Genomic DNA, 23,837 nt, shown 5'->3' with positions numbered 1-23,837 from the left:
ATGGGTGTCCGTGTGTGGCACCTCATGGTGAGGCAGTCGGGGACTTGAAGAATATGAGAGTAGGTAGCTCCTTGCCCACGTTCCGCTGTGTAAGTGGGAGGAGTCCAAGAACTCGGGGTCAGAACTTGGCTTTCCAGGTTCCCACGAACACCTTTCTGTTCAGCACCGAGAGGAGAGTGTGTGCTTTGCTTCACATTTGGCTGGCTACCGCTGTTGCCTTGAGCACATGGAGACTCTGCTGTCCCCTCTGGCCGAGGACCCCTGTCCAGTGTTGATGCGTGTGCAGCAGCAGTCATACGGAGGACAGCGAGCCTCGATGTCAGCTCTTGTCCTTGGCCCCGTGATGGCAAGGGCCATCCTCAGGCCCTCCTCGTCCTGCTCGCTGCCCTATCTAGTCCAGTCCAGTTGACCAGCTGACCACTCTTTGTCTTTTCTCCCCAGAACAGCTGCTGCCTGGGATAGGTGACCCGGGCACCCCACTAGGGCAACGGCCCCTGCCCCACGGGCTGGGATCATGAAAGGCCTCGGTGACAGCCGCCCCCGCCATCTGTCTGACAGCCTGGACCCACCCCATGAGCCCCTCTTTGCCGGGCCTGACCGCAACCCCTACCTGCTGTCGCCGACAGAGGCCTTTGCCCGGGAGGCCCGCTTCCCTGGGCAAAACACACTGCCTGGAGATGGCCTCTTCCCTCTCAACAACCAGCTGCCTCCACCAAGCAGCACCTTCCCCCGAATCCACTACAACTCTCACTTTGAGGTGCCCGAGGAGAGCCCGTTCCCTAGCCATGCCCAGGCTACTAAGATCAACCGACTGCCTGCCAACCTGCTGGACCAGTTTGAGAAGCAGCTGCCTATCCATCGGGATGGTTTCAGCACCCTTCAGTTCCCCCGGGGTGAGGCCAAGGCCCGGGGCGAGAGTCCGGGCCGCATTCGCCACCTGGTCCACTCTGTCCAGAGGCTCTTCTTCACTAAGGCACCCTCGATGGAGGGCACCACCGGCAAGGTGGGTGGCAATGGCAACAAGAAAGGTGGTCTGGAGGACGGGAAAGGCCGGAGGGCCAAAAGCAAGGAACGGGCCAAGGCTGGGGAGCCCAAACGGCGAAGCCGCTCCAACATCTCAGGCTGGTGGAGTTCAGACGACAACTTGGACGGTGAGGGCGGTGCCTTCCGCAGTGGCCCTGCCTCAGGCCTGATGACTCTAGGCCGCCAGCCGGAACGCACCCAGCCCCGCTACTTCATGCACGCCTACAACACCATCAGTGGACACATGCTCAAAACCACCAAGAACACTGCCACCGAGCTGACCGCCCCGCCACCCCCGCCTGTTCCCCCTGCCACCTGCCCCAGCCTTGGAGTGGGCACCGACACCAACTATGTCAAACGTGGCTCCTGGTCCACTCTAACCCTCAGCCATGCCCATGAGGTCTGCCAGAAGACCTCAGCCACCTTGGATAAGAGCCTACTAAAGTCCAAGTCTTGCCACCAGGGCCTGGCCTACCATTACCTGCAGGTAGGGTAAGGGTGGGGCAGGTAGGGTTAGGGTGGGCAGGTAGGGTAAGGGTGGGGCAGGTAGGGTGAGGGTGGTGTTAATAGGTTAGGATGGGGCAGGCAGGGGAATGATGGGGCAGGCGGCTGTGACTTGGAGTCCTAGCTGGAGCCCGATTCACTGGTGAGGTTGCTTCATGCTGTGCACTGCTTTGCTCAGCTGTGCGGTCGGAGGTTGGAGGGGCTGTTAATGAGAGAATCCCCTGTGCTCGCGTGTTCTCAACAGGCAAATTAAGTAGGCCCTTGGGAGCCCGGCCTCAAAGAGACTGAAGTATGCCCCTGCCCTTTAGGTGACAGATCTAGAAGCTATATCATCTCACACTCACACACACACACACACACACACACACACACACACCCAACACCTGGCATTCTAATGGTCAGCTTCCTGCCACGCCCGTGAGACTGGATACTTCTTGAGGACACACCTGATGCACCCATGTGTTACCCAAGCCCAGGACAGAGTCTGGGGGAGAGGAAGTGCTCAGAAAGGGTAGATGGGCCACATAACTAGGAATAAGTACGCAATAGTCCTGAGGACCAGGAACAGATGGGGGTCAATGTGGGTGAGGGGCAGCCTAGGGCCACCAGCCCAGAGGCCTGACACCTGGGGTGGGCGAGTCTTGCCCTTTTCATATAAGGGAATTACTGAGGAGCTCATGCAGTGAAACCTCATGGCCTGAGAGCAGCCAAAGGCCTGACTTCGGCATTGCTGTTCCATGGTGGGGTGGGGCAGGGTTCTGTGTGGCGGGGTGTGCAGACAGAGCCCAGTGGTAGACGTGACAGGTACAGATCACATGTGGAGGGAGCTGCTCTTATAAGTAGTGAGCACTTTGTCCCCAGGGTGTGCAAGCACAGACCTGGCTGGCATGAAGAAGTCACATCAAATGCATTATGAAAAGATGAACTCCAAGGTGTGACAAGGCCCAAGTTCTTGTCATTCTATATAAAACTCCAGGGACAGTGAGACTATGGGGGAGGAGTAAGCTTTTGCAGTAGGAAGAAATTGAAATCTAGGCAGCCTGTTAAACGTATGTAGGGGGTTTGTGGCTGTCAGTCTGCTTCTTTAGTCATATTGGGTCCAATGTGGGAAATGCTTCCAAGACACAAGGAGAGGACTCTGGGCCTGGGCTTGTGCTGCCTTCTGGTTGAGAGTGAGCAGGTGGGTTGGCCACAGTTCTGAGCAGGGATGCTCAGGACCCCATTCTCTGGGGATGGTGTGAATGCGGGGTGGACCAGCTAGTGATTCAGGAGGGAGAATTCATGGGTCCTGATGACTAGCTGGCTAGATGGTCAGCTTGGGTTTGTGAGAACGCTGAGAGAACCCCTGGGAAATGGTCAAGGGTACAAGAAGGATGTGCTACCATCGGGTCATGCTGATCAGGGAGTGTGCATTTGAATCCCTGGTAAAGGGCCTGCTGTGTGCAGAACCCTGTGAACCCTGTGTGTGGTGGCAGTCTTATGACATGTGTGTCCAAGTGCAGTGGTTGCTGGTGTGAGTGTGAGCAGGGTGTGCCATGTGAGTCATCTCTAGGTGCACATTGGAGGGGGTGTGTCCTTGAGGAGGTGTGAAACCTGCTGGGAGTGTTTCCTGAGGACCCAGAGACCAGGCCGGGCACGTGCTGCTGAGCGTATTAGATGCATACATAGGACAAGGCTCGAGCTTCTTAAGCATGTAAATGCCAGGATGTACCCAAAGTGACCATGTAGCCAACGGTGTGAGTCAAGGGACCAGAGAGTGTATGGAGACTGCACACCCCACCCCAGAGCAGCTGACAGTGATGGCCATGGAAAGGCAGTGGAGTCCCCGCAAAGCCACTGGGAACAGTGACCAGAGATGCCCTGCAAGCTGTGAACTGTACTTACCTTTATCACAGCCCTGTTCTGTGGATGGGGGTTTCTCACCGGAAACTGAGCCGTTTTCCAGTTTACCGCTAGCAGGCTCTCTACCTCAGTTTCCCCATCTAGAAGAAAGAATGTTGATGGACTTCACACTTGTGTTACTGTCCTAGGGTCTCTGACTCCAGGTCTTGGGGTCTCTCTCTGTGGTGACTTCCCTCCACTGGGTCTGGCTTTCTCACCATAGGTTCCTATTCCACCCCCTGGAGTGGCACAAGTAAAGAGATGGGACATAGGGGGTGCTCAGTAAGCATAGCTGCCGCGAGGCCATTATGATCTCTGGAGTGGGACAAACCCAGTTTGAAATGAAAGCGGGAAAGGACTTGCTTAAGGCCAGGCAGCGTCTAGAGCCCAGGCAGTCTTCCTGATTCAGGCCTTCCTGATGCTGGGTGATCAAGGACAAGAAAGCTAGCACAGGTTCAAGTTGCCAAAGTGGAACCGGGTCCATGAGGACCCATTTTCTGAGTCTGGAAGCCAGACTGACTGCTACATTCCCTCTGAGTCCTGTCCCTGGATATTCCAGGTGCCCGGCGGGGGTGGAGAGTGGAGCACCGCGCTGCTGTCCCCTCGAGAGGTGGAGAGCTCAGCAGAGGGGCCCATCCCGTGTCGGCGCATGCGCAGTGGCAGCTACATTAAGGCCATGGGCGATGAAGACAGTGATGAGTCTGGGGCTGGTAGCCCCAAGCCTTCACCCAAGACTGCAGCTCGGCGGCAGAGCTACCTGAGGGCCACGCAGCAGTCTCTGGGAGAGCAGAGCAACCCACGCAGGTGAGCTGCAACCCTTCCGGGGTCTAGAACAATAGCCCTGATGGAGCCCCGCCCCTTCGCGTATGCCACGCCCCTTAGGAGCCTGAGCCATCTCCCTTAGTGGGAACCCTGGCCTGACAATATTTCCCTGAGGAAGGCCTCAGAACTTGAAAGCTGATCTCAGACCAGCTGTGTCCCCTAGGTGAACCTCACATTTGCACACGGTGTCTCTTGGGAGCCTGGCCTTCCCCCTCTTTTGCCACCCTAGGAGAACCCAGCCCTGCAGGCGGAGTCTGCTTCTCAGCCTCAGGTGAACACCTCCCCTGTAAGGGCTTCTTCGTGCTTAGGCTGGCCCTGCTTGCTAACACTTGTTCCCAAACAGTCTCATCTACAGTTAAATTCTGCCCATAGTGAGAATTGGGGTGATTGGTTCAGGTAAACTCTGCCATAGGAACCATACGCATGGATAAGTTTAGTCCCATAGGGAGTTGCCCCAGGGGTACTTTACCCACACTTCATGAGCAGAGCCCAGGCTTTGGTGAAAGGATCAGTCATAGCAACGGTTGCCGTCTGTTGACCTTGACCTTGCTGGCTACTATGCTTGCCCTGGTGCACTTACATTCACACCCTGAAATCTTTATCCCAGCCCCAGCAGTGTGTCGCTCCCATTCCATAAATGGGGTCCATGAGATGGGAATATGAGGTGGCCTTTCACCAGGAGCTCTACAGAAAGCTGGAGTCTAGCCAAGCCCATGTCAGGACCCCAAACTGACCAAGGCCGTGTGTTGTTTCTAGACTAAGGCAGGGTGAGATAATGGGAGAAAGACTGGCAGACTGGGCCTACAGGGTAGATGGCAGGTCCTTACCCGGACATCATAGTGGTGTTGAAACCTTTTGCGCATTTATAGGTAAATACCAAGGCTAAGGGTCTCTACCCACTTTAGTCTATCTCTGGAATTGCTCCAGAGTTTCAGTTTTGTAAACTTGTACTAGGCAGCTTGGCCACTAGCTTAAAACAGTCAAATGCAGGCACGTTCTGCCACCTTGAGGCCACAGTGGGCATAACAAGGGCCGCCTGCTTGCCACAAATTTTACTAGGTCTCCCAAAGGTGGGAGTTCTCCCTTTGCTTGGAGCCCCACCCCCTTGCCCAGGCTGGCGGTGCCTCCACTTCCCCTGCCACTGAATGATCTTGGATAGTCTTCTCCCTTCTGGCCTCAGTTCCCCAAGCTAAACAATAAATGGGCTGAGCCTTGTCCCCCTCTGTCACCCAGGAGTCTAGACCGTTTGGATTCAGTGGACATGCTGCTGCCTTCCAAGTGCCCCAGCTGGGAAGAGGACTACAACCCCATCAGTGACAGCCTCAATGACTCCAGCTGTATCAGCCAGGTAGGGGTGACTAAGAGGTCAGGCGGCTTGGCGCATTGCTGCCCTCTGTCCAGAGCGCTGTGTTCAGCTGCCTCCTCCATGTCCCAGGCTTGGCTCAGATGTTCCCTGCTCAGAGAGGCCTCTCCTGGTCACCCTTCATACAGTAGTCCTCTATGCTGTCCACAGACCCTGATGTCCAGCGTCATTGCCTGGAATTATCTTAGTTTACTAACCTGTATGTCATTCTGCCTCGTGAGACCAGGGGTCTCTTTACATACTGTCTGGTTCCCTGTAGGTCCCCATCACCTCGCCCAGCACTCAGCCAGGCAGAGGCTTTCTTAGTAGGCATGGCATGCCTTGGCTCACCCATCTTACCTGTTCTCTCCTCTCCCGGTCTCCCTGTGTCTGCCCGCTCCCATTTCTCTCTCTCCCTCTCTCCCCTTCTCCTTCTTCCCGCCTTCCCCTGCATCCCTGCCTTTTATCCCCTCATTCACTACGTTTTCCCTAGGTCTTGTGTCTCCTCCTCCATAGTTCCATTTTTCACATACTCTTTCTCTATCCCTGCCTGCCCAGATACCTGGAAAACCTTTACCCTTAGTTATACAGAAAGTTAACTGAATCTGCCATATTGGGGGGTTCCCACAGACTTCACCCACTGTTCCATGTCCAGCCCAAGTTCTCTTCTAATTCAGGCTCCTCTAACTTTTTCCTTTCCCCAAACTTCACTCCTAAAAGGTTGAATGTCATAAGCTGCATAGGTAGCCACAAAGTTGCATACAGCCCAGAAAAGGAAGGGCCTGGGTATTGTCTCTGATCTGTGCTCTGGCTGAGCTGCCTGCCCAGGTGAAAAGTGGCAGACAGTGCACCCGTGGTACCAGGAAGAACAGAGAGTGCACATCCTCAGTAATGCCAGCCCCAGAAGTGAGCTTCCCATCCCCGAGGAAGCCAAGCAAAACCTCTCTGAACCAGAATCCAGCTTGGGTGGGGAGGAGTCTGAGGAACCCAAACCAGGCCTGGCCCTCCTGTAACCCACACCCTCTTTCTCCTGCAGGTGTTTGGACAGGCTTCCCTGATCCCCCAGCTGTTTGGCCATGATCAACAGGTCAGTATGTTGCCACTCTCGTACCCCAAATCAGATTGCAGGACTGGGTCTTAGGCCTCCAGGCTGGACAGGTCCGAGCAGAGCTGCCTTTAGAAAGGCATCCTCAGTAAGGATGGATTTGAGGGCACATCGCTGTCCTGACTCTCCACTCCCTGTACCGCCACCTCACTGTGGCTTAGATTGTCCTGAAAACAGGGAACGCATGAGCCAGGCTCTATGGGCAGACAAGAAGTCTCTACAGGGCAATGGAGCTTCTCCCTAATGCCTTCTGCCTCCCCCTGAAGCCTGGGTCGGGCCAGGAAGATTTTAGTTTGGACAGGTTAGGGGCTGTGAGGCGTTCTCTGCCAGGTCCAAGATCCCCTAGTTTTCCCCTTTCCAGAGCCCCAGCAGGACCTTTTAGTATGTGGGGGTGTTGAAGTGAATGTGGAGACTTTTTAAAAATAACTTATTTAACTTTATTTTATGTGCATTGGTATGAAGGTATCATATGAGATCCCCTGGAAGGGGAGTTACAGACGTTGTGATCTGCCATGTGGGTGCTGGGTATTGAACCCAGGTCCTCTGGAAGAACAGCCAGTGCTCTTAACCACTGAGCCATCTCTCCAGCCTCCAGTATATTACTCTTTAAGGGGTGCCCTGTAGGCCAGGCAATTCCTCCATCCTGCGACTTTCATAGGTGTATGGCAAGCATCTGGCATTAACATGCAAAGCCCCACGACAAAGCCTGTACACAGGAAGCATTCAGAGAGCCTCACACAGACTACTTGACAGCTCCTAACAGTTTGGGAGCATCTGAGCAAACAGTTATAAACACTTGTTCATTCCATACAGTCACCCGAGTTATCGGGTACATGTGACCAGCGACTCTGAACCCTGCTCAGATGATGAGTTAGCTCATGTAATATTGGTTTTGTTGTTTTGAGCAGGGTCCCATATTTCAGACTGGCCTTAACCTTCCAATGTAACCCACCTACCCTTAAAATCCTTATCCTCCTGCCTCTGCATCCCAAGGACTGAGATGGGCAGCGGCAGCCAGCTCTCATCTAGTCCTGTCTGCTTTCCAAGCTTCTTCCATTAGGGCATAGTTCCAAAGCAAGACCTTGTTGCCCTGGGCAGTCAGAGGCTCTCAAAATACCTCAGTTTGCAATGCAGCTCTGAAGGATAACCGATGCTTTCATGTCCTCTGTAGGTATATCTGGGGTATGCCCGTTGGCCTGATTTTAACTTAGCAGACTATCCAAGAAAACTTCCTGCAGTGGTGGCCAAATGTTCTACAATCCATGATTGTCCATGCGGCTTTTGACCCAATGAAATATGGCTACGATGGCTACCAAACTTTATTCAATTCTAATTGATTTAAACCTAAATGGCATAGTCATATGTGGCTCATAGCTACCATATTGGAAAGCACAGATTCAGACCTTTCCAGACATCTTAAATTGCATGACAGGTGATCTAGGCATTTGACCTAAAGGATTCACAGGCCATTAACTACCTGAGTCGTTTCATTTCGTGCAGACAAGGAGAGAACTTAGAGAGCACAGGGCTGCTGGGTTAATGCCAGCCCAGATCCACCTTCCTTCCACAGGATACTCAGTCCACTGTGCCTCCTCCTCTAGCTATGGGTCCCCAGACTTCACCTGGTGCCCATCAGTGGCCAGCTGACTCTTTAGTTTATGCTGCACGGTCCCTAGCTACCAGCATAGCCTGAAATTGGAGTCAGTAAGCCTACCAGAATCTTCAGAGTGTTATGTGTGGTGAGGTCCCTCTGTGCCACACCTCTAGCTTCCAATTTGCAGGATCCTGGGTGATCATCTTTGGAGGGATGCTTAGGAACTGTGTACAAGAGGCTGAAGTAAATTTGAGATGGCAAATGTACCCACAACCATTTTCCCCATTGTCCTGGCAGACATCAGTTATCCTCACCGCCACTACCCTCATTCCGGTCCTATATTCTTCCACAAGCTACTGCCTCAGTTCATCTCTAGCCTCTGCCTCCTCTCCAAACCTCTCCCCATTCCACAGCATCCACTAGATCACTATTCCGTACACACGTAGCTGGAGCGCTGGCTCGGCTCTTCCCTCACCAGGTACCCTTGACAGATATCTTCCTTTTACTAGCCCTTGAGGGTTTGTTTGGTTTGGAGTTTGTTTTTGTTGTTATTTCTGCTGCTGTGTTTTTGCTTATAGAAGTTAGTAGATCATACAGTGGTAAATATCCACCACACCTAATAAGACTCCCATTACAACATTTAGGGCAGACACTACTAATGGATCGCAGCCTTCTTTCCTACTGAACTCAGGTGTAATCATAAACTCTTTCGGTAGATTAGTACAACAACAAGATTTAATCTTGTTAACATCCTGTAATATTCATTGTAGCTGGGGAAACTGGGGCCCACAGAGGTAAGGGGTCTGTTTACTTAGGAGCCTATCTGCACTGAGTGAGGTGGAAGGAGGAGAGACAGGCCAGGAAGAGTCAGGCAGAGGAAACCTCCAGCCCTGAAGCTGAGTAGACCAACAAGAACTGGCAAAGCTGGCCTCTGATGCCTGCCTCTGTCTGGACAGGTCCGGGAGGCTGATCTGAGCGACCAGTATGAGGCAGCGTGTGAGTCGGCCTGCAGCGAAGCTGAGTCCACGGCGGCAGAGGCGCTTGATTTGCCACTGCCTAGCTACTTCCGCTCGCGCAGCCACAGCTACCTGCGAGCCATCCAGGCAGGCTGCTCGCAGGAGGAGGACAGTGTCTCCCTGCAGTCCCTCTCCCCACCGCCCAGTACCAGCAGCCTCAGCAACAGCCGCACTCTTCCGAGTGAGTACAGCAATGTGGAAGAATTAGTACTTTGTTCCATTTTGTTGTTGTTGTTGTTTACAAGGGGAACATGGGAAATGTTCAATGGGCAGCCTGGGGAGATGCTGGGGAGGAACCCATAGGTCACCACAAAAAAAAAAAATGGTGGAGAACAAAGGTGGCCTTGAAGCCTAAACAGGTGGCAGAAACAGACTGTCCGCTGGGCAGATGATAGAGAGGTCTGGAACTCTGGGATCCCTGGCTGCTTTCTGCATAGAGCAGCCACCTGCTGGTAGGTGAGGTTTACTAAAAGGAAAATACCACTTGGGATTAGCTGTGCAGACAGAGCTATAGGGAAGGCAGGCACCTTCTGGGAAGGCAAGAAGAGCATAAGGAAGGGTTAAATCCACTTCCAGCCTTCCGGGGGGGGGGGGGGGAGTGAGTTCATCTCTCATATTCAGTCAGGATGGCCTGGCCTTCCTCAGATTGTTTGGACTTCTCTAAAGATGAGAATAATAGGAAGTCAGACCAAGGGGAAGCACAGTACAAAGTCTGGGATAGTTGAGATGACCTTTAACGTACTCTTCTAGCCCTTCTTCCTAGACCCCATTTTCCCATCTCTAAGGCAGACCCTAGAGAGTCCTGGGGTCCTGAAGACTGTAGGAAGCGCACCTGCGCTACTCTCACCAGGCACAGACCCTAACTAAACACCATCTGCAGGGATGTGATAGGTAATTCTGTCACAGCTGCTTCTCTGCCTCAACTCTGCCCCTGTGTGATAGGCAGGGCAGTGGGGTTGAACTAAGGATGGCTGCTTCAGGTGCTCAGCTGCTGTGTGCTGTCACTAAGTGAACCCGAGGCCCACAGATGTACCCAGTAACCAATGTGCTGATTAAATGAACTGGTCTTTCAGGTGTCAGAGCAGAAACAGTGGTCCCTCCTAACCTCCCGTATCCTCTGCAGCTGTCCCATCCCACCTACTGGGTGTCCATCAGCAGATCCCTACACTCTGGCCACTTTTACAACTGAAGGAAGAGGCTTGTTTTTAGATATTAGGGATCTAGTCTAGTCAGAACTTCAGACCAATTTGCCCAAATCTCATGCAGCTGCACCGGGCTCCTGCCATAGCTGGGAAACCCTGGTGGGGAGCTAGGTGTTGTGGCTGGTGTCTTCTCTGGATCTTGCTCACTGTTGTTGTTGCTGGTTCTATTGCTTCCGGGACTCTGAACAACTGAAGCCATAGTCTGATCTTTTGTCCTGTCTGGAAGGGACTTCTTTCTTGGCATGAGCAATGCTGCTTCCTACTCACCTCAGCTTCTCCATTTGGTGGTCCTTCATCCCCCACTTAGCCTTTTTGCTGGGCAGTTTGTCCTAGGACAGAGACAGCCCCACCCCCACCCCATGACATTTAACCTGTTGGCAAAGCAGCCCAGTTGGCTGTTGGAGCGTGGAGTATGGAGACGCCCCGCTGGTGCCTTCCTTCCAGACCTGCTGTCGTGCAGGCAGACCAGCTTCCCACTTTAGAAGTCTCCCCTGCTGGAGTGGAGGCTGCCATTCTATGGCTTTGGGATTCTTGGATCTGGAATCCAGGGAGCTCTGCCAGGCTGTCCCAGCACTCTGCTGCAGTTCCATGGGAGTCTCAGGTAAGGATCATACTCTCTACATTCTCGTGCCCCTTGAGAAGTTCTTAATGAATGAGATGGGCTTGGACGAACACACAGCGTCCACAGAAGTTCACTCACCCGTTTCCTCCAGCCCCCATTGCTCATGAGTGAGTGGATCAGAGATGCGTGAGAGCTGTACACCCCAGAACCAGGTGGGCCCCTTGGTGGCTGAGGTCCTGCTTCACTAACACTGTGGAACACACACAACAGTGGACATTGCCAAGTTTGTCAGGCTCTCCTTCTTCTCCTGAGACCAAAGGCCCTCCAGAGATCAGTGGTCTAGGCAGGATGTGTTCATCTCATGAGGGGGACAGAAGGCAAAAGAGCAAGCCTAACTACAATACAAGCACATCCAAGGCCCACATCAGCAGCAGCCATTGGCTAAAGCAAGTTGCATAATTGAGCTCAGTCAAGGGTGAGGACCCCTCACTACTGTAGAGAAGACCGTGTCCCTATGGCAAAGGGTGTGGACTTAGAGGGGGTGAAGGATTGGTGGTAATAGTTCAGTCTGCTCTGTTCCTCATGTGAATTCATGCCTCTCTCATGGAAAACACATCCTACCCAAGGTCTCATAAATGTTTCATGCAGCCACAGTGTCGAGATCCGTGATTTGTGCCCGATCTGGTTGTAGCCCCTCAGCACCTGTGATCTAAACTTACCCATGTTATCCTCCCTGTAGCACAACACCCTCTTCCTCAATGAAAACTTGACTTAGCAAAATAAGGACAGGCTAACTGCCACTCATACTCTGTTCAGAAAGGAGAGACAGGGATTCAGAGACTTACTGACTCAGGGTGAAATCCTTCTGGTCAACCTGAGGCACATACTTTGAGATAGGTGAATATTCCTGAAGATTTCCTACACTGAGAATATGAACTCTGGGCTTCAGCCTGCTTCCTTCCTAGAAACAATAGGAGGGTACATCTACTTTAGCTGAAGCTGATTGGCTAGCCCAAACATATTTAATTTAACTTAATTTAATTAATTCAGTTTAATTCCATGTAACTGTTTGTACCGAAGTCATATCCACAGCCATATTTGAATTAGGCCTCTATTTAATTATTCTTACTTTGGGCACACCAAGCTTCTGTGGGACCACCCACTGAGCTTTCTGATGGCTCCTTTGACCACCCGAGATGTTTTTATTTATGTATCTGTGTATGTGTGTGTGCCTGCTTTTCTGTATATGTACATGCATACAGATAAACATAATGGCTAGAAGTGTATGTGAGTATGTCAGATCCCTTGGAACTGTAGTTACAGCCAGCTGTGAGCTACCCAATGTGGACACTAAGGAACCAAACCCATTCTCTATGAGAATGGCAAGTGCCTTTTTTTTTTTTTTAAACAGGGTCTTTATTATGTAGCCCTGGCTAACCTGAAACTCTCTATAGAGAGTAGACTGGCCTTCAGCTCACAGAGATCAGCCTGCCTCTGCCTCTGAGTGCTGAGATTAAAGGCCTGAACCACTGCACCCAGCCTGTGTGGTATTTTAACAGGCAGTGACTTTGGTTTGATCTTTATCCCAGGCTATATCTTAATTTGGGAATGATCTACTGGCTAGCGGCTGAAGTTGACAGATTTATTTTCCAACTCAGCAAGTTCTAGGCTCTTCCTATTTCCCCTAAGTATTCCTGACAGATTGGCTGTTTCTTTTGTGAGGTCTTCTCTCTTTTAAGTCCTCATCCAAAGGAGCCAGCTCTTGCCCAAGTATATCTGCTCACTTAAGTCACTGTAGGTGAATTTCACGGAGAGGTCTGACGCACACAGAACCCAGGAATCTTTTTCAAGCCTCCTCTAACAGTTTGCTCGTTATTTCCTCTTGCTTGGTCCCAGAGCCGATGTGATATATCTTGGTTATTATTGCAGTCACACTCTCTACTTTGTGCACCACCTCAGTGCTGCTGCAGAACAGTGGGGAGCAACAATATGTACTGACTCATGAGCTTGCAGGTCAGCTGGCTTGGCTCCCTGGGTCCAAAGGCTGTTCAGGAGTCAGTGTCCCAACGAGGCCATGTTCTTCCCATGGCGGTGACGGAAGGATAGGAGGACAACCTCATTTTGTAACACATTTCAAGTCTCTTGGTTTCACATCTGCAAATAACCAGTTGATCAAAGCAAGTCACTAATCCAAAGCTGATGGCACAGAGCTTTTGTGAGCTAAGGGCATGATTACAAAGAAGAACTGAGATATTGATTCAATCGCAGCCCCAGTATCTCCATCCTTCTATCCATTTATCTATGTAGTATGACAATGGATTTGGAAGGGTGACTCAGTTGGCAAAGTGCCAGCAGTGTGAGCATGAGGACCTAAGTTGATCACCTGTACCATGGGGGAGGGGAAGCCAGGTGTGGTAATATGCTTATCTTAGTGTTTTATTGCTGTGACAAGACACCCATGACCAAAGCGACTCTTTTTTTCGGGGGGGGGTGGTCTTGACAGAGTTTCTTTGTATAGCCCTGACTGTCCTGGAACTCATGAACTAACTCAGAGACCTGCCTGCCTCTCTCTGCCTCCCAAGTGCAGGCATTTAAGATGTGCACCACCACCACCTGGCTCAAGATGACTCCTACAAAGGAAAACATTTAATTGGGTTTTATTTACAGTTTTTGAGGCTTAGTCCATTATCACCATGGTTGGAAGCATGGTGGCACAAAGGTAGGCATGGTGCTGCAGAAGTAGCTGAGAGCTTTACATCCTGATCCTCAGGCAGCAGTCAGAGAGAGACAGACAGACAGAAAGACACAGAGAGAGGGGTGCAAACAGACAAACACATTTGAAACCCCAGTGACACTCTTCCTCCAACAAGGCACACTGTCTAATAATTGTAATCCCCTAACAGTTCACCAGCTAGGAAGTAAGTGTGCAAATCCATGAGCCTATGAGGACCATTCTCATTCAAACCACACAGCCTTCAATCCTAGCCCTGAGGAGACAAAGACAGTGGATCCCTCACCAGTCAGCCAGCCTCCCCAAATTGGTGAGTTTCTCAAAAATAAGGTAAAGACTGAAAATGACCCCCAACATATACACATCCACCCACATGTGCATGTTCACACACATGAATAAATGTGTGCACACACACAAACATCTGAAGACACATATATACTGGTACTCACACATTTCCATGTGTACACTTAATTCAACATACCCCTGCACAAAGTACATGCCTGTGCATCTCCATCAACGCTCACCCCCACACACCTGTAGGGAAGCATGCCTTAGTAGACTGGCACCCCAAGTTTTCCCATTTGCCTTCGCTGTAGGTCCCACAGTGACTGCCACATATCTGCTCCTGTTTGCCCTCTGCTCCTCTCTTGCTCAGTAGGTAAACTCACCTGCCACCTAGGAAAACCAAAGCCACCAAAATGTCAGGTCTCTGGCCAGAGCTGCAGCTGGTACGTGTGGTAGTTTTGTGCTAAGTTAGGAAAGGGCACTGCTCCTCACAACCCTTCACTCCCGGCTACTCTAGTCACATGATGTGTTTCTACTATGATTAGAATAAGGTCTTTTACTTCCATCTGCCAAAAGTTTGTCATAATAATTATATAATTCGATTATGTCTTTATTGTGATTTGAACCCCGAAGGCACAAACTAGGTATCCTTTTTCGTTTTGTTTTGCTTGTTTTTTGAGGCAGGATTACTCTAGGTAGCCCTGGCTATGCTGAAAACTCTGTAGACCAGGCTGACCTTGAACTCACAGTCCCTAGTGCTGGGATTAAAGGTGTGTGCCATCACCTCCCAGCTGAAATGGGGCATCCTTAATCAGTATAAAACTTGTACAGCCATACATGGCAACTCTGTCTGTAATCACCTGCCTCGCCACAGACACACAGTCACTGTCTCCTACTCAGAAGGGTCCCCTCCTTCCCACCCTGCCCCCCTGTGTTACTGAGAGGCGTGTATGTAGCTCTTTGTCTCCACCCTGAGCACATGTGCTCGCAGACCAGATGCAGGCAGGTGGGAAGATGTGGGTGCCGGGTGGATATCGAGGATATTGAGGCAGTGGGCGCCCAGCATAACCAACTGCTCTGGAGTGGCGCAGGCTGGGTATGTAGCTGCACACCCACCACTCACTGCTGGCAGCTTCCCAGCTCTATTGCCAGCACTGCCATCTCCCTCCCCCTTTCTGACCCAGTTTCCACATTCCAGAAATAACTCTGGCAGGTGACTGGCAGGCGGGGTCAGCAGTGGCTCAGCTGCCACTTGTATATGCCCCTCCCCAGCCAGAGGACACCAGGGAGGGGACAAGAGGGCCGTGACATGACCCTTTGGTCTGCCTCTGATCCTGCCTCTCCTCTCTTTATGCCTCTGAGAGGAAGCAAGAACAGTGACAGCCTCCCTCCCATCTCTTCCCTCAGCTCCCCCGCCCCAATCCCTGCCTTCTGTTTCTCCCTCAACCCTCTGTTTCTCTTCCTTTCCTTCCTCTCAGCTCTCAGTTTTGGGCTTTCCCCTCCTCCTTTCTGTCTCTTCCCACTCCCTCTGAAAAACATCACACAGATTCAGAAGCTGAGACGCCACACAGGGACCTCAGCAAGTGGCGTGGGGGTGGGGGGGGGGACTACTGTGTAGCATCCTGATCCTGCCAGTAACATTCTCTCCATCTTTAAATGTGAACACAGGGGAGGGGGCACACACTGACACCTGCCTAGACTTAGGTTCATTCTCTGAATAAGTTCCAGTCCAGAAACTGTTCCTGCTCCCTGCTAGAGGCCCAGAGCTCTTGTTTCTTGTCACTCTGAAAAGGCACCTGTCCGTCCCTGGGCCTCATAGTGGTTATCTACACCCTGGGTGCGAGGATCGGTCTTATCTATCACCATCCAAGTCACAGGTTTCTTTCCCTCTTTTTGTCCCTTCTCCCATACCTCGGAACTCTTCTGGCTTCTTTGATTCCTTTTCCTTCCCCTACACATATTCATAAGAAGGGAGGCGAACAAAATTCCTCAGTCTTAGGTGGTGGTGGTGGTGGTGGTGGTGGCTGCGGCGGCAGCGGCGGTGGAGGTGGCCCGCGCCTTTAATCCAAGCATGCAGGAGGCAAAGACAGCCAGATCTCTGTGAGTTTGAGGCCATCTTGGTCTACAAAGCAAGTTCAGGGACAGCCAGAGCTGCTATATAGAAAAATCCTGTCTTGAGAACTCAAAACCAAAAAAAAAAAAAAAAAAAACCCACTAATAACAAAAATCCCTCAGTCTTGTCTCCCAACCTTCTCTACCCCAATCTCTGGTTATTCCACTGCAGATCCCTGCCAGCTCAGCCCATCCAGTCCCCAGAGTGCCAGGAAGCATCCTATAATTTGTGTGTTATTTCTAATCCCTGGAGCTAAGGACTGAGATTTAATCTGAGTTAAACAGATTAAGTGTGCCACCATGAATTAATGATGTCCGCTATGGCCAGAGTTACACATTTACACATACCTGCCATTCCTAACTTAATCCGGTTACACACACACACACACACACACACACACGCACACACACTCTCTCAAATGGGGGTGAGGTGGCTCACCAAGCTGCTGCAACCTAGACGAAGTGTCATAGTCAAGGTCACTCAGCAAATAGGTCAAGGAGTTACTTCTCAAAGCCTTGAGTTCTTCATTGTGCTGTGGGGTTAGGAAGGAAGCAACCCAAGGACTTGACAAAGAGCAGGAGAATCATTTGGCAAGATTAGAGACTGCCACACTGGGAGGGGACAGTGGCCCTGACAGGGCCATAGGGTCGGAGGTGATAGGATTCAGGTCTTTCCCAGAAGAATATCAGAACTTCCTACTGCTAAAATGGGCGCTTCCCCTGCCTGGGTAGAAGACAGGCTTGAGTTCTCCTAGGTTTCTACTGTGCCCTTGTCCCAGGCAGTCCTGCGTAGCTGAGTGTCTACAGTGTGCTGAGTGCTCAAATTGTCACTCTTCAGTTCATACCTGAGGGCTGAGGAGCAGAACTGAAACATTTGGGCAAAACAAGAGAGGGGCATCCTGTCACCCTCAGGAGGCAGAGCAGTGCCGCAGTTCAATTTCCACCACTGTGACCAACACCGTGCCAAAAGTAATTTAGGGAAGAACAACAGGCGTATTTCATCTTACCCTTCCATGTCCATCACGAAGGGAAGTCAGGACAGGAACTGAAGCAGAGGCTGTGACGGGAGACTGTTTACTCGATTAATTCTCTCTGGCTTGCTCATCTATAACACAAGGAACCCATTGAGGGCCTTTAAAGTTCTGCTTGTGGCCTAGCAGTTTTTGATTTCTCCTCTTCCCCATGGTTGGCTGTGCTTCTAAAGTCTCAAACTCAGAGATCCGCCTGCCTCTGCCTCCCGAGGGCTGGGATTAAAGATGTGTGCCACTATGGCCATCTAAGAATCTTAACTGGGCTTTCAGAACCCATTCAGGTTCGGGCTGGTTGCCATAGTTCCCCTCCCTGCTTTCCTGGGTAAGCTTTCTCTACCTCTGTTCCAGCATTATTGCATTGCACCCCTGGGGAAGGGGGGGGGGATCAGTCAGGTCCATGCTGTGAATTTCAAGTATTGATGGAGTTTCAAAACTGAAGCTGGGTGTAGTGGCGCACGCCTTTAATCCCAGCATTTGGGAGGCAGAGGTAGGTGGATCGCTGTGAGTTTGAGTCAAACCCAGTACAGGACAGGACAGCCAAAGCTATATAGAGACCCTGTCTCGAAAAAGCAAAAGGTGGCGGGGGAGGGCGAGAGGGGGATGTGGGAAGCTGCCAGTTCTGGGCACCTGGGACAGGACAGCAGGTTCTATCTGGAAAAGGAGGACCCTTTACCAGGAGAAGCCCAGGCTCCCGCAGGATCTGAGTCCTGCCTGCCAGCCCTACACCTCAGACTTGGGTCCAGCCAACTCCACTCTGCAGGAAGACTAGCCTAACTTGGAGCTCCTGGGCAAGGACCCAGTCAGTATGCCAAAGGTTCCCCATACATGCCTTCCAGGAACTTAAAAGATCACCACCACCAGAAGTGTGCTGAAGTTCCTCTAGCACTAAGGTCTCAGACTTGGTGAAGTCCAAATTGAAACTTCCCATGAGTCCTTTTCAATCCAGTGAGCTGGATTCAGAGGGTCAACGACTTCATTATGAAAGTTCTGTTTCTGTCCCCATTTCTCCCCAGGGGGCACATGGGACCTATGCATCCTAAAAAGAAAAGGGGACTTGCCCAAGGTTATACAAGGAGTGTGTTACTGAGTTTGAAGGGTAGAGGTAAGATAAAGAGATCTCATGGTGGCTTGGCTTGGGGTGTTAGAGCTCATCAAGAACTTACTTTTTTGCCTTTACCTAAGTGAAGCATTAAATGAGAGTGAATAGCACGGCCAGCTACTGCTTTTAAAGTGCCTGGCATCAAATGAGCTTGTTGCTCTCTCCATCACTGTCTTAATGCAAGAGGAAGACGTCCACTGGAAACAGTGTTACCCTTTTCATTCCTCTTAAAGATCCAGATTCAGTCAGCAGCAAGGATCTGTGCCTGGTAGACCTGGTGTAAGCAGTGCCAGGATCTGCACGAAGGAGGGCACTCAGGGAAGTAGGAATGGGCTTGGATAGAATAGGTCTGCTTCTGTCACATTTTACAGAGAATGGCGAGACACGCAAAGATTGAGCATCGCAGCTAAGGTCACAGGTGTGATACCGAACCCATCCTTAGGATCCTTGGGAGCACAACCAGGGATGGAAGAAGGGGCAACTAGAAACTGCTAGTCTGCTGAACAGCGAGGACCTGCGTGCAGGGCGAAAAGCCCACAGTAGGCTCCCTCCTCAGCTTCAGTTTCTCAACCCACAGCGAGGAGTCGCCTCCAGGGTGAGACCGCACGGACACCCGGCCACTCTGCCAGCTGTAAAGAGCGTGCATTGCGTTCCAGCTGGAACCGGTTTGGCGGGGAGGTCCGAGAGGGCGGAGCCCCCCAGCTCGGGCATGCGCGAGCTGGCGTGGGCGCGCACTCCCTTTCAGGGCAGACCGGCCAGGGCGTGGGCCGCGCGGTCCACGTGCGCGCCTGCGCAGCGGCCCCGGCTGCGCGCGCCCCCTGGCGGCCCCGGAATCCAGGGCGACGCGCGCGGCTGACGCGAGGGGCGGGGCCGGCGCGGGGCTTTAACCCGGAGGCCCCGCCTCTCGGGCGTACAAAACCGGAGCCTCGGGCCGGGCCGCGTGAGGGAGGAGGGTGAGTGCCCGCCACTGGCCGCAGCTGCCGCCAGTCCGTCCGTCACTTCGTCCGTCTGTCCGACCCACGTCGTCGCCGCCGCCGCCGCCTCCTCAGCCCGGACGCCCGGGGCCCGCCCAGCGCCGCCCGGAGCAGCCGCGGCCCCGCGAGGAGACGGGCGCCGCCCCCGCCCGGCCCTGCCCTGCCCTGTCTTCCCGTCTGTCCGTCCGTCCGCCCGCCCGCCCGCGCTTCCGTCCTTCTGTCGGGCCGCCGGCCCTCCGGCCTGTGTCCCTGCTGCGCCCGCTTTGTCTCTCCCTAGCTCGCTGTCTCTTTGTCTCTGCCCTCGCGCTCTCGGCCCCTCCCTCGCTCCGGGATCTCGGGTCCCCTTTCCCAGCGCTCCCCTCCTTTCTCACAGCCACGGGTTCTGGCACCCCCATTCTTCGGGACACCTCCTTAGATCTTTTGGGGGCCTCTCCTTCAGAACACGCTCCACTCCCCCAGGCCTCCTGAGCTTACCACAATTCCGCCGGGGGTCCTCCTTGATTCCTCTGCTCCTCATTCTTGGGGGTTGACCCCACCTACTCCATATTTCCCCAGGGGCTTCCCTCCTCTCCGGGGCCTCCAATATCTCTGCCGGAACCTTCTACATCCCTTAGCGGTTTCCTTGAACCTCCAATATCTACCCAGCTCCCTAACTTCCGAGCTTCTCTGCCTTACCAAATTTGTCCGCTGTGACTGTCACTGCCTTTCCTTGTTCTCCTAGCGTCCCACTTCTCTGGACCCGGTCCCCCGTCTTCCTCTCCCTGCCTGTCTTCTGTGCATCTGTGTCAGTGGTCTCACTGCTCTGTCTGGCGTCTGAGCCTGCACCTCTGTTGGGGGGATCTTGCCCCCTTGCTTCTCTGCCCCGACCCCCTGTCACTCCTCTCTACTCCTTGTCTCTCCCTCTCCCTTTTCTGTCTCTGCCGGGTCTCTGGGTCTCTGACCCCCATCCGGCCCTCATGGCTTTGTGTCTGGAGCTCTTGAAGCAATGTGAGTGGTGGGGTGTCCGGGTCGGGCCGGGCGGAGTCATCCCGCAGGCTGGCCGCGGCCGAGGCTCCATGGGGTTGGCGCTGGGGCAGGGGCTGGCGCTGGGGCAATGAGGCTGTGGGGCCTCTAGACCGTGGGAGAGGGGAACAAGGATGGTGGGGCCAGACTGTCTGGCGAGGAGGGGAAGGGGCCTTCCTGCTCCGAGGCTTCTGCTTTAGTTGCTTGAGTGTGTGGAGGGCTCCCTGGGCTGGGTATTCCTGCTGGCTTGGCCCTGCATGGCCTGGCACTTTGTGATTGCTTGTGGGCAGGCCTGGGCTATTTTGGAGCCTACCGCAGGATGTGATATCACTTGGGCGTTTATTTAGACCCAGATGGGGGTGGGGGCTGCGTTCTTGCCAACTTGAGTAGTGAAATTTTGCAGGGAGGGGGCGTGGCCTCTTAGGCAGCTGGGCTTTTAGGGCTGTGGTCAGAACTTTTTAGGCTACCCTGAGTAGGCAAGTGTGCAGAGGTCTGTGAAACTTGGTCTTGCTAGGACCAGGATGAACTGGAGAGGAATTGACCTTACTACTAGGACCACCCTTGATTATTATTTTTGGATGTCTTCAACGCTGAATTCCTGGTTATACCAGCTTCAAGAGGTTTGACTTTGGATGAGACCCTTGTATCTTTAAGTCTGTTATCCCATCTGTAAAAGGGATAATTGGTGGTGGGGTGTCCAAGAGTTGTCATGAAGATCAAATGAAGCATCTGTAGACATGCTTTATAAATGGTCAAACTGCCTTTCTTTAAACAGCCCCAGGGAGAGAAACTTCCAGAGAGTACACAGCTGTTACCTGTAGAGCAGAGAGAGATCCCCAACTCAAGTCCACTCCCACCCGTTAAGAAATGTGTCCACTTTTCGAGAATCCCCAGTGCCGTTTGTCTCTTCTTCGGTCTGTAAAGTGGGTGTGCCCAGAGAGGTGCCTGTGCTGGGGAACACTTGGATTTTCTGTGAGCCGTCCGTTGTTTAAAGTTGAACCCTGCTTGGATAATGATACCTGGAAGCCGCGTCAGCCAGTGTGTGGTGGTGAGCCACAGCTGCTTTTCTCCGTGGTGGACAAAGATCCTAGTTAAAGGTTCTGCTGAGACCTGATGTCTGCTGTCAGGGGCTCTAGGGTGTTCTAGAACCTTGGAACAGGGAGTGAGACCAGCTATTGTATTCCCCCTTGTCTTACAGGTGAGGTCAGGAAGAGTCACCTGCCCCTGGTGTATAGCATTTGCTAACACCCATGGTCTTTTTCTGTATGCCTTGTACTAGGCACAATCCATGGGTTGCTTGCATTTGGGAGATAAGAGGGCTTGATACCTGGCCCAAAAGTGAAGAAGTAAAATTCCAGCCCCCACGTCTCAGGTGGTGACTCTCCCTTGAGTGTCAGCTTCCTAATTGAAATAACGAGTCTTGTCTTAAGACTGATTCTAAAATGATAGAATCTTTAAAGAGGGGTTGCAAGGTAGAATGCCAAGGTTCTGTTCCCAGTTCTGGTGCCAAACTGCCACGTGACAGTTGGTCTCCTGGTGGTTCTCTGCTCTTCCCTCTAAAGAATGGAGGGGTTGGATGGCTCAATCTCTTGGGGTCTTTGCATATGACATTTGAGGTTCTCAGGCCCCCTGTGCATCCTTGTGCCTGCCTTACTATTTAAAAGTATGCCCGATCACAGTAAGGAAGGAGAGTATGCTGAGTGCTGCCAGCTGTGTACTAATGTCAGCTGTGGGTTTTGATGGGAGAGGTCCTGTGTGGGTTGGAAAGGCTTCCAGGAAGAGGTCGTATTTGAGCTGAGTCAGCATACCAGACACAATCAGCCCTTACACAGGTGTTGCAGAGTGGGTTCTAATCAGTCTCATTTAATGCTTGTGCTGTCTTGGGCAAGTTACTTTCTTTGACCTTTAATTTCCTTGTCTGACTCTGAAAAATCATTTATATCATAGAATTGTGATGAGAATTAAGTGAAATTTTACATATATAAGTAAAAACCTGCACACAGTAGACATTAAGTGTGAGCTTTTCGCTCATAATAGCTGGGTCAGATTTTTCTTTATGAGAACAAGATGTCCCCGTCTTTCCCCTCACCCTTGTGGTTGGGGTCCAGGTAACATGGAAATTACCTCGCAGTGTCCAGGAGTGAGTCGTAATAGGAGTGCTCGTTCATCTCCAGGGCCTTGGGAGGCATTGTGAATCCACAGCTCTTTCCTGACCATTGCCCCTCACAACAGCCAGAAGCCAGTGAGTGAAGAGTGCGGGACCCATAGAGGAATGTGGACCCACTCTGGGTCTTGCAGCATGACAATGTCCAGGCAGGCTTAATCTCCTGACTTTGCCCATAGCATTGCTTCAGAATTTGCTGCTTCTGCCTGGTAGTCTGTCACTCAGGCTGCCTGTTCTGACACCTGTTCTGCTAGGGTTTGTTTGACATTTCCCAGTCTCTGAGCTCATCTCACATTTAAAGACTTGAGGTGGGGCGGGGACTTGAGTCATCACCCTCCTGGCTTTTCATCTTGAGCAGCAGGCAGACACTTCCCCAGTGCCACTGCCTGATGTAGATGCCACATGCCTTCAAGTTTTTACCCCAGTTCAGTGAACTTGGGAAGGGATCTCTCTGTCTCTTTGTCTCTTGGCAGAAGGTGACTGGGGTGGATCTGAATGTAGGTTCTTCACTCTCCAGGGCTCCACATCAAGAAAGAAGCTGCTGCCCGGCTAAGCTTTTACTTAGGCCTTGCTTGCCCCTCTGTGGTACAAACTGTTGTTCCCCAAGGTTGCCTACACTGTCAAATCCCTCTGGTCCATGAAGCCCCACCTGGCCCCAGCTGTAAGCTCAATTCTAGGTTCATAGACTTGCCTAAATTGTGACTTTAGCAGGTCACTTCATCTGTGCTTCAGCCTCCTCATATGTAAAATTCTGGTTCTTCATCTTATATAGACGTCAGTTTTCCTGAGCTCTAACCCCAGACTTCCTCGTTTGTCAGGTCTAGGACAGGAGTAAATCCTGTGAAGAAGTCTGAAGTTGAGAGCCTGTTGGCTACGCTCTGGGGAAAGCTGAGCTGGGAGTAGCTAGCTCTTAGTGATGGGCTACTCATGCCTGTTGTCTGGCTCTGGACTTATCAGTAGTCTGTGCCTTGGTTTTCTTTCTGCCAGAGTAGGATAGAAATGCCTGCCTTGGGTGATCCCTTGAGAAGTGATGGTTACTACTGTCAGCCTTGTTTGGGGCAGGCCTGGTTATTTGTGGCAGCATGTCACCTTCCAGATGAGCCTTCCTGGCAGCAGGCACTGTCAGGGCAGACCAGGCTAATAGGCTGTGGAATGGAACACCTGAGCAACAATGAAATCCAGTCATCAGCAGCAATTTAATGAGGTCGATGAGAGGTTCATTGTGAAGACTGCTCAAGTTCCTGGGTTTCCCAGTGCTGGCTGGCGCTGCCTTTCCTGACTCAGCTCGGGCTGGATTCTGCTGCTTTGCTTCCCTATCCATTCTGGAAGATAAGGCTGCTTTAAAGACAATAAAACTGAGTTTTAGAGCTAAAAGATGGTTGTTTGTT

General features: G+C 52.1%; 1 protein-coding gene across 6 annotated transcripts in view; it reads left to right on the top strand.

The window, feature by feature from the left end:
* The window catches only part of Dlgap4 (DLG associated protein 4), a 151,383-nt gene that overhangs the window by 88,869 nt on the left and 38,677 nt on the right, over positions 1-23,837 (top strand). For 4 of the 6 annotated variants that reach the window (XM_041670179.1, XM_041670176.1, XM_041670177.1 and 1 more), the window contains exons 3-7: positions 442-1,510; positions 3,968-4,212; positions 5,464-5,578; positions 6,609-6,659; positions 9,228-9,468. In XM_041670179.1, the coding sequence (XP_041526113.1) occupies positions 515-1,510; positions 3,968-4,212; positions 5,464-5,578; positions 6,609-6,659; positions 9,228-9,468 (1,648 nt within the window). In that variant the 5' untranslated portion in view covers positions 442-514. Of the gene's footprint in view, positions 1-441; positions 1,511-3,967; positions 4,213-5,463; positions 5,579-6,608; positions 6,660-9,227; positions 9,469-19,268; positions 20,271-23,837 lie in introns of those variants that run through there. The other 2 variants (XM_041670178.1, XM_041670181.1) reach the window with 2 other exon arrangements.

Source organism: Microtus oregoni, unplaced genomic scaffold (assembly GCF_018167655.1).
Source record: "Microtus oregoni isolate MIOR12 unplaced genomic scaffold, Mior012 000020F_ref0000438, whole genome shotgun sequence".
NCBI classification, from domain to species: Eukaryota; Metazoa; Chordata; class Mammalia; order Rodentia; family Cricetidae; genus Microtus; species Microtus oregoni.
This window is presented reverse-complemented; position numbering and strand designations above follow the sequence as displayed.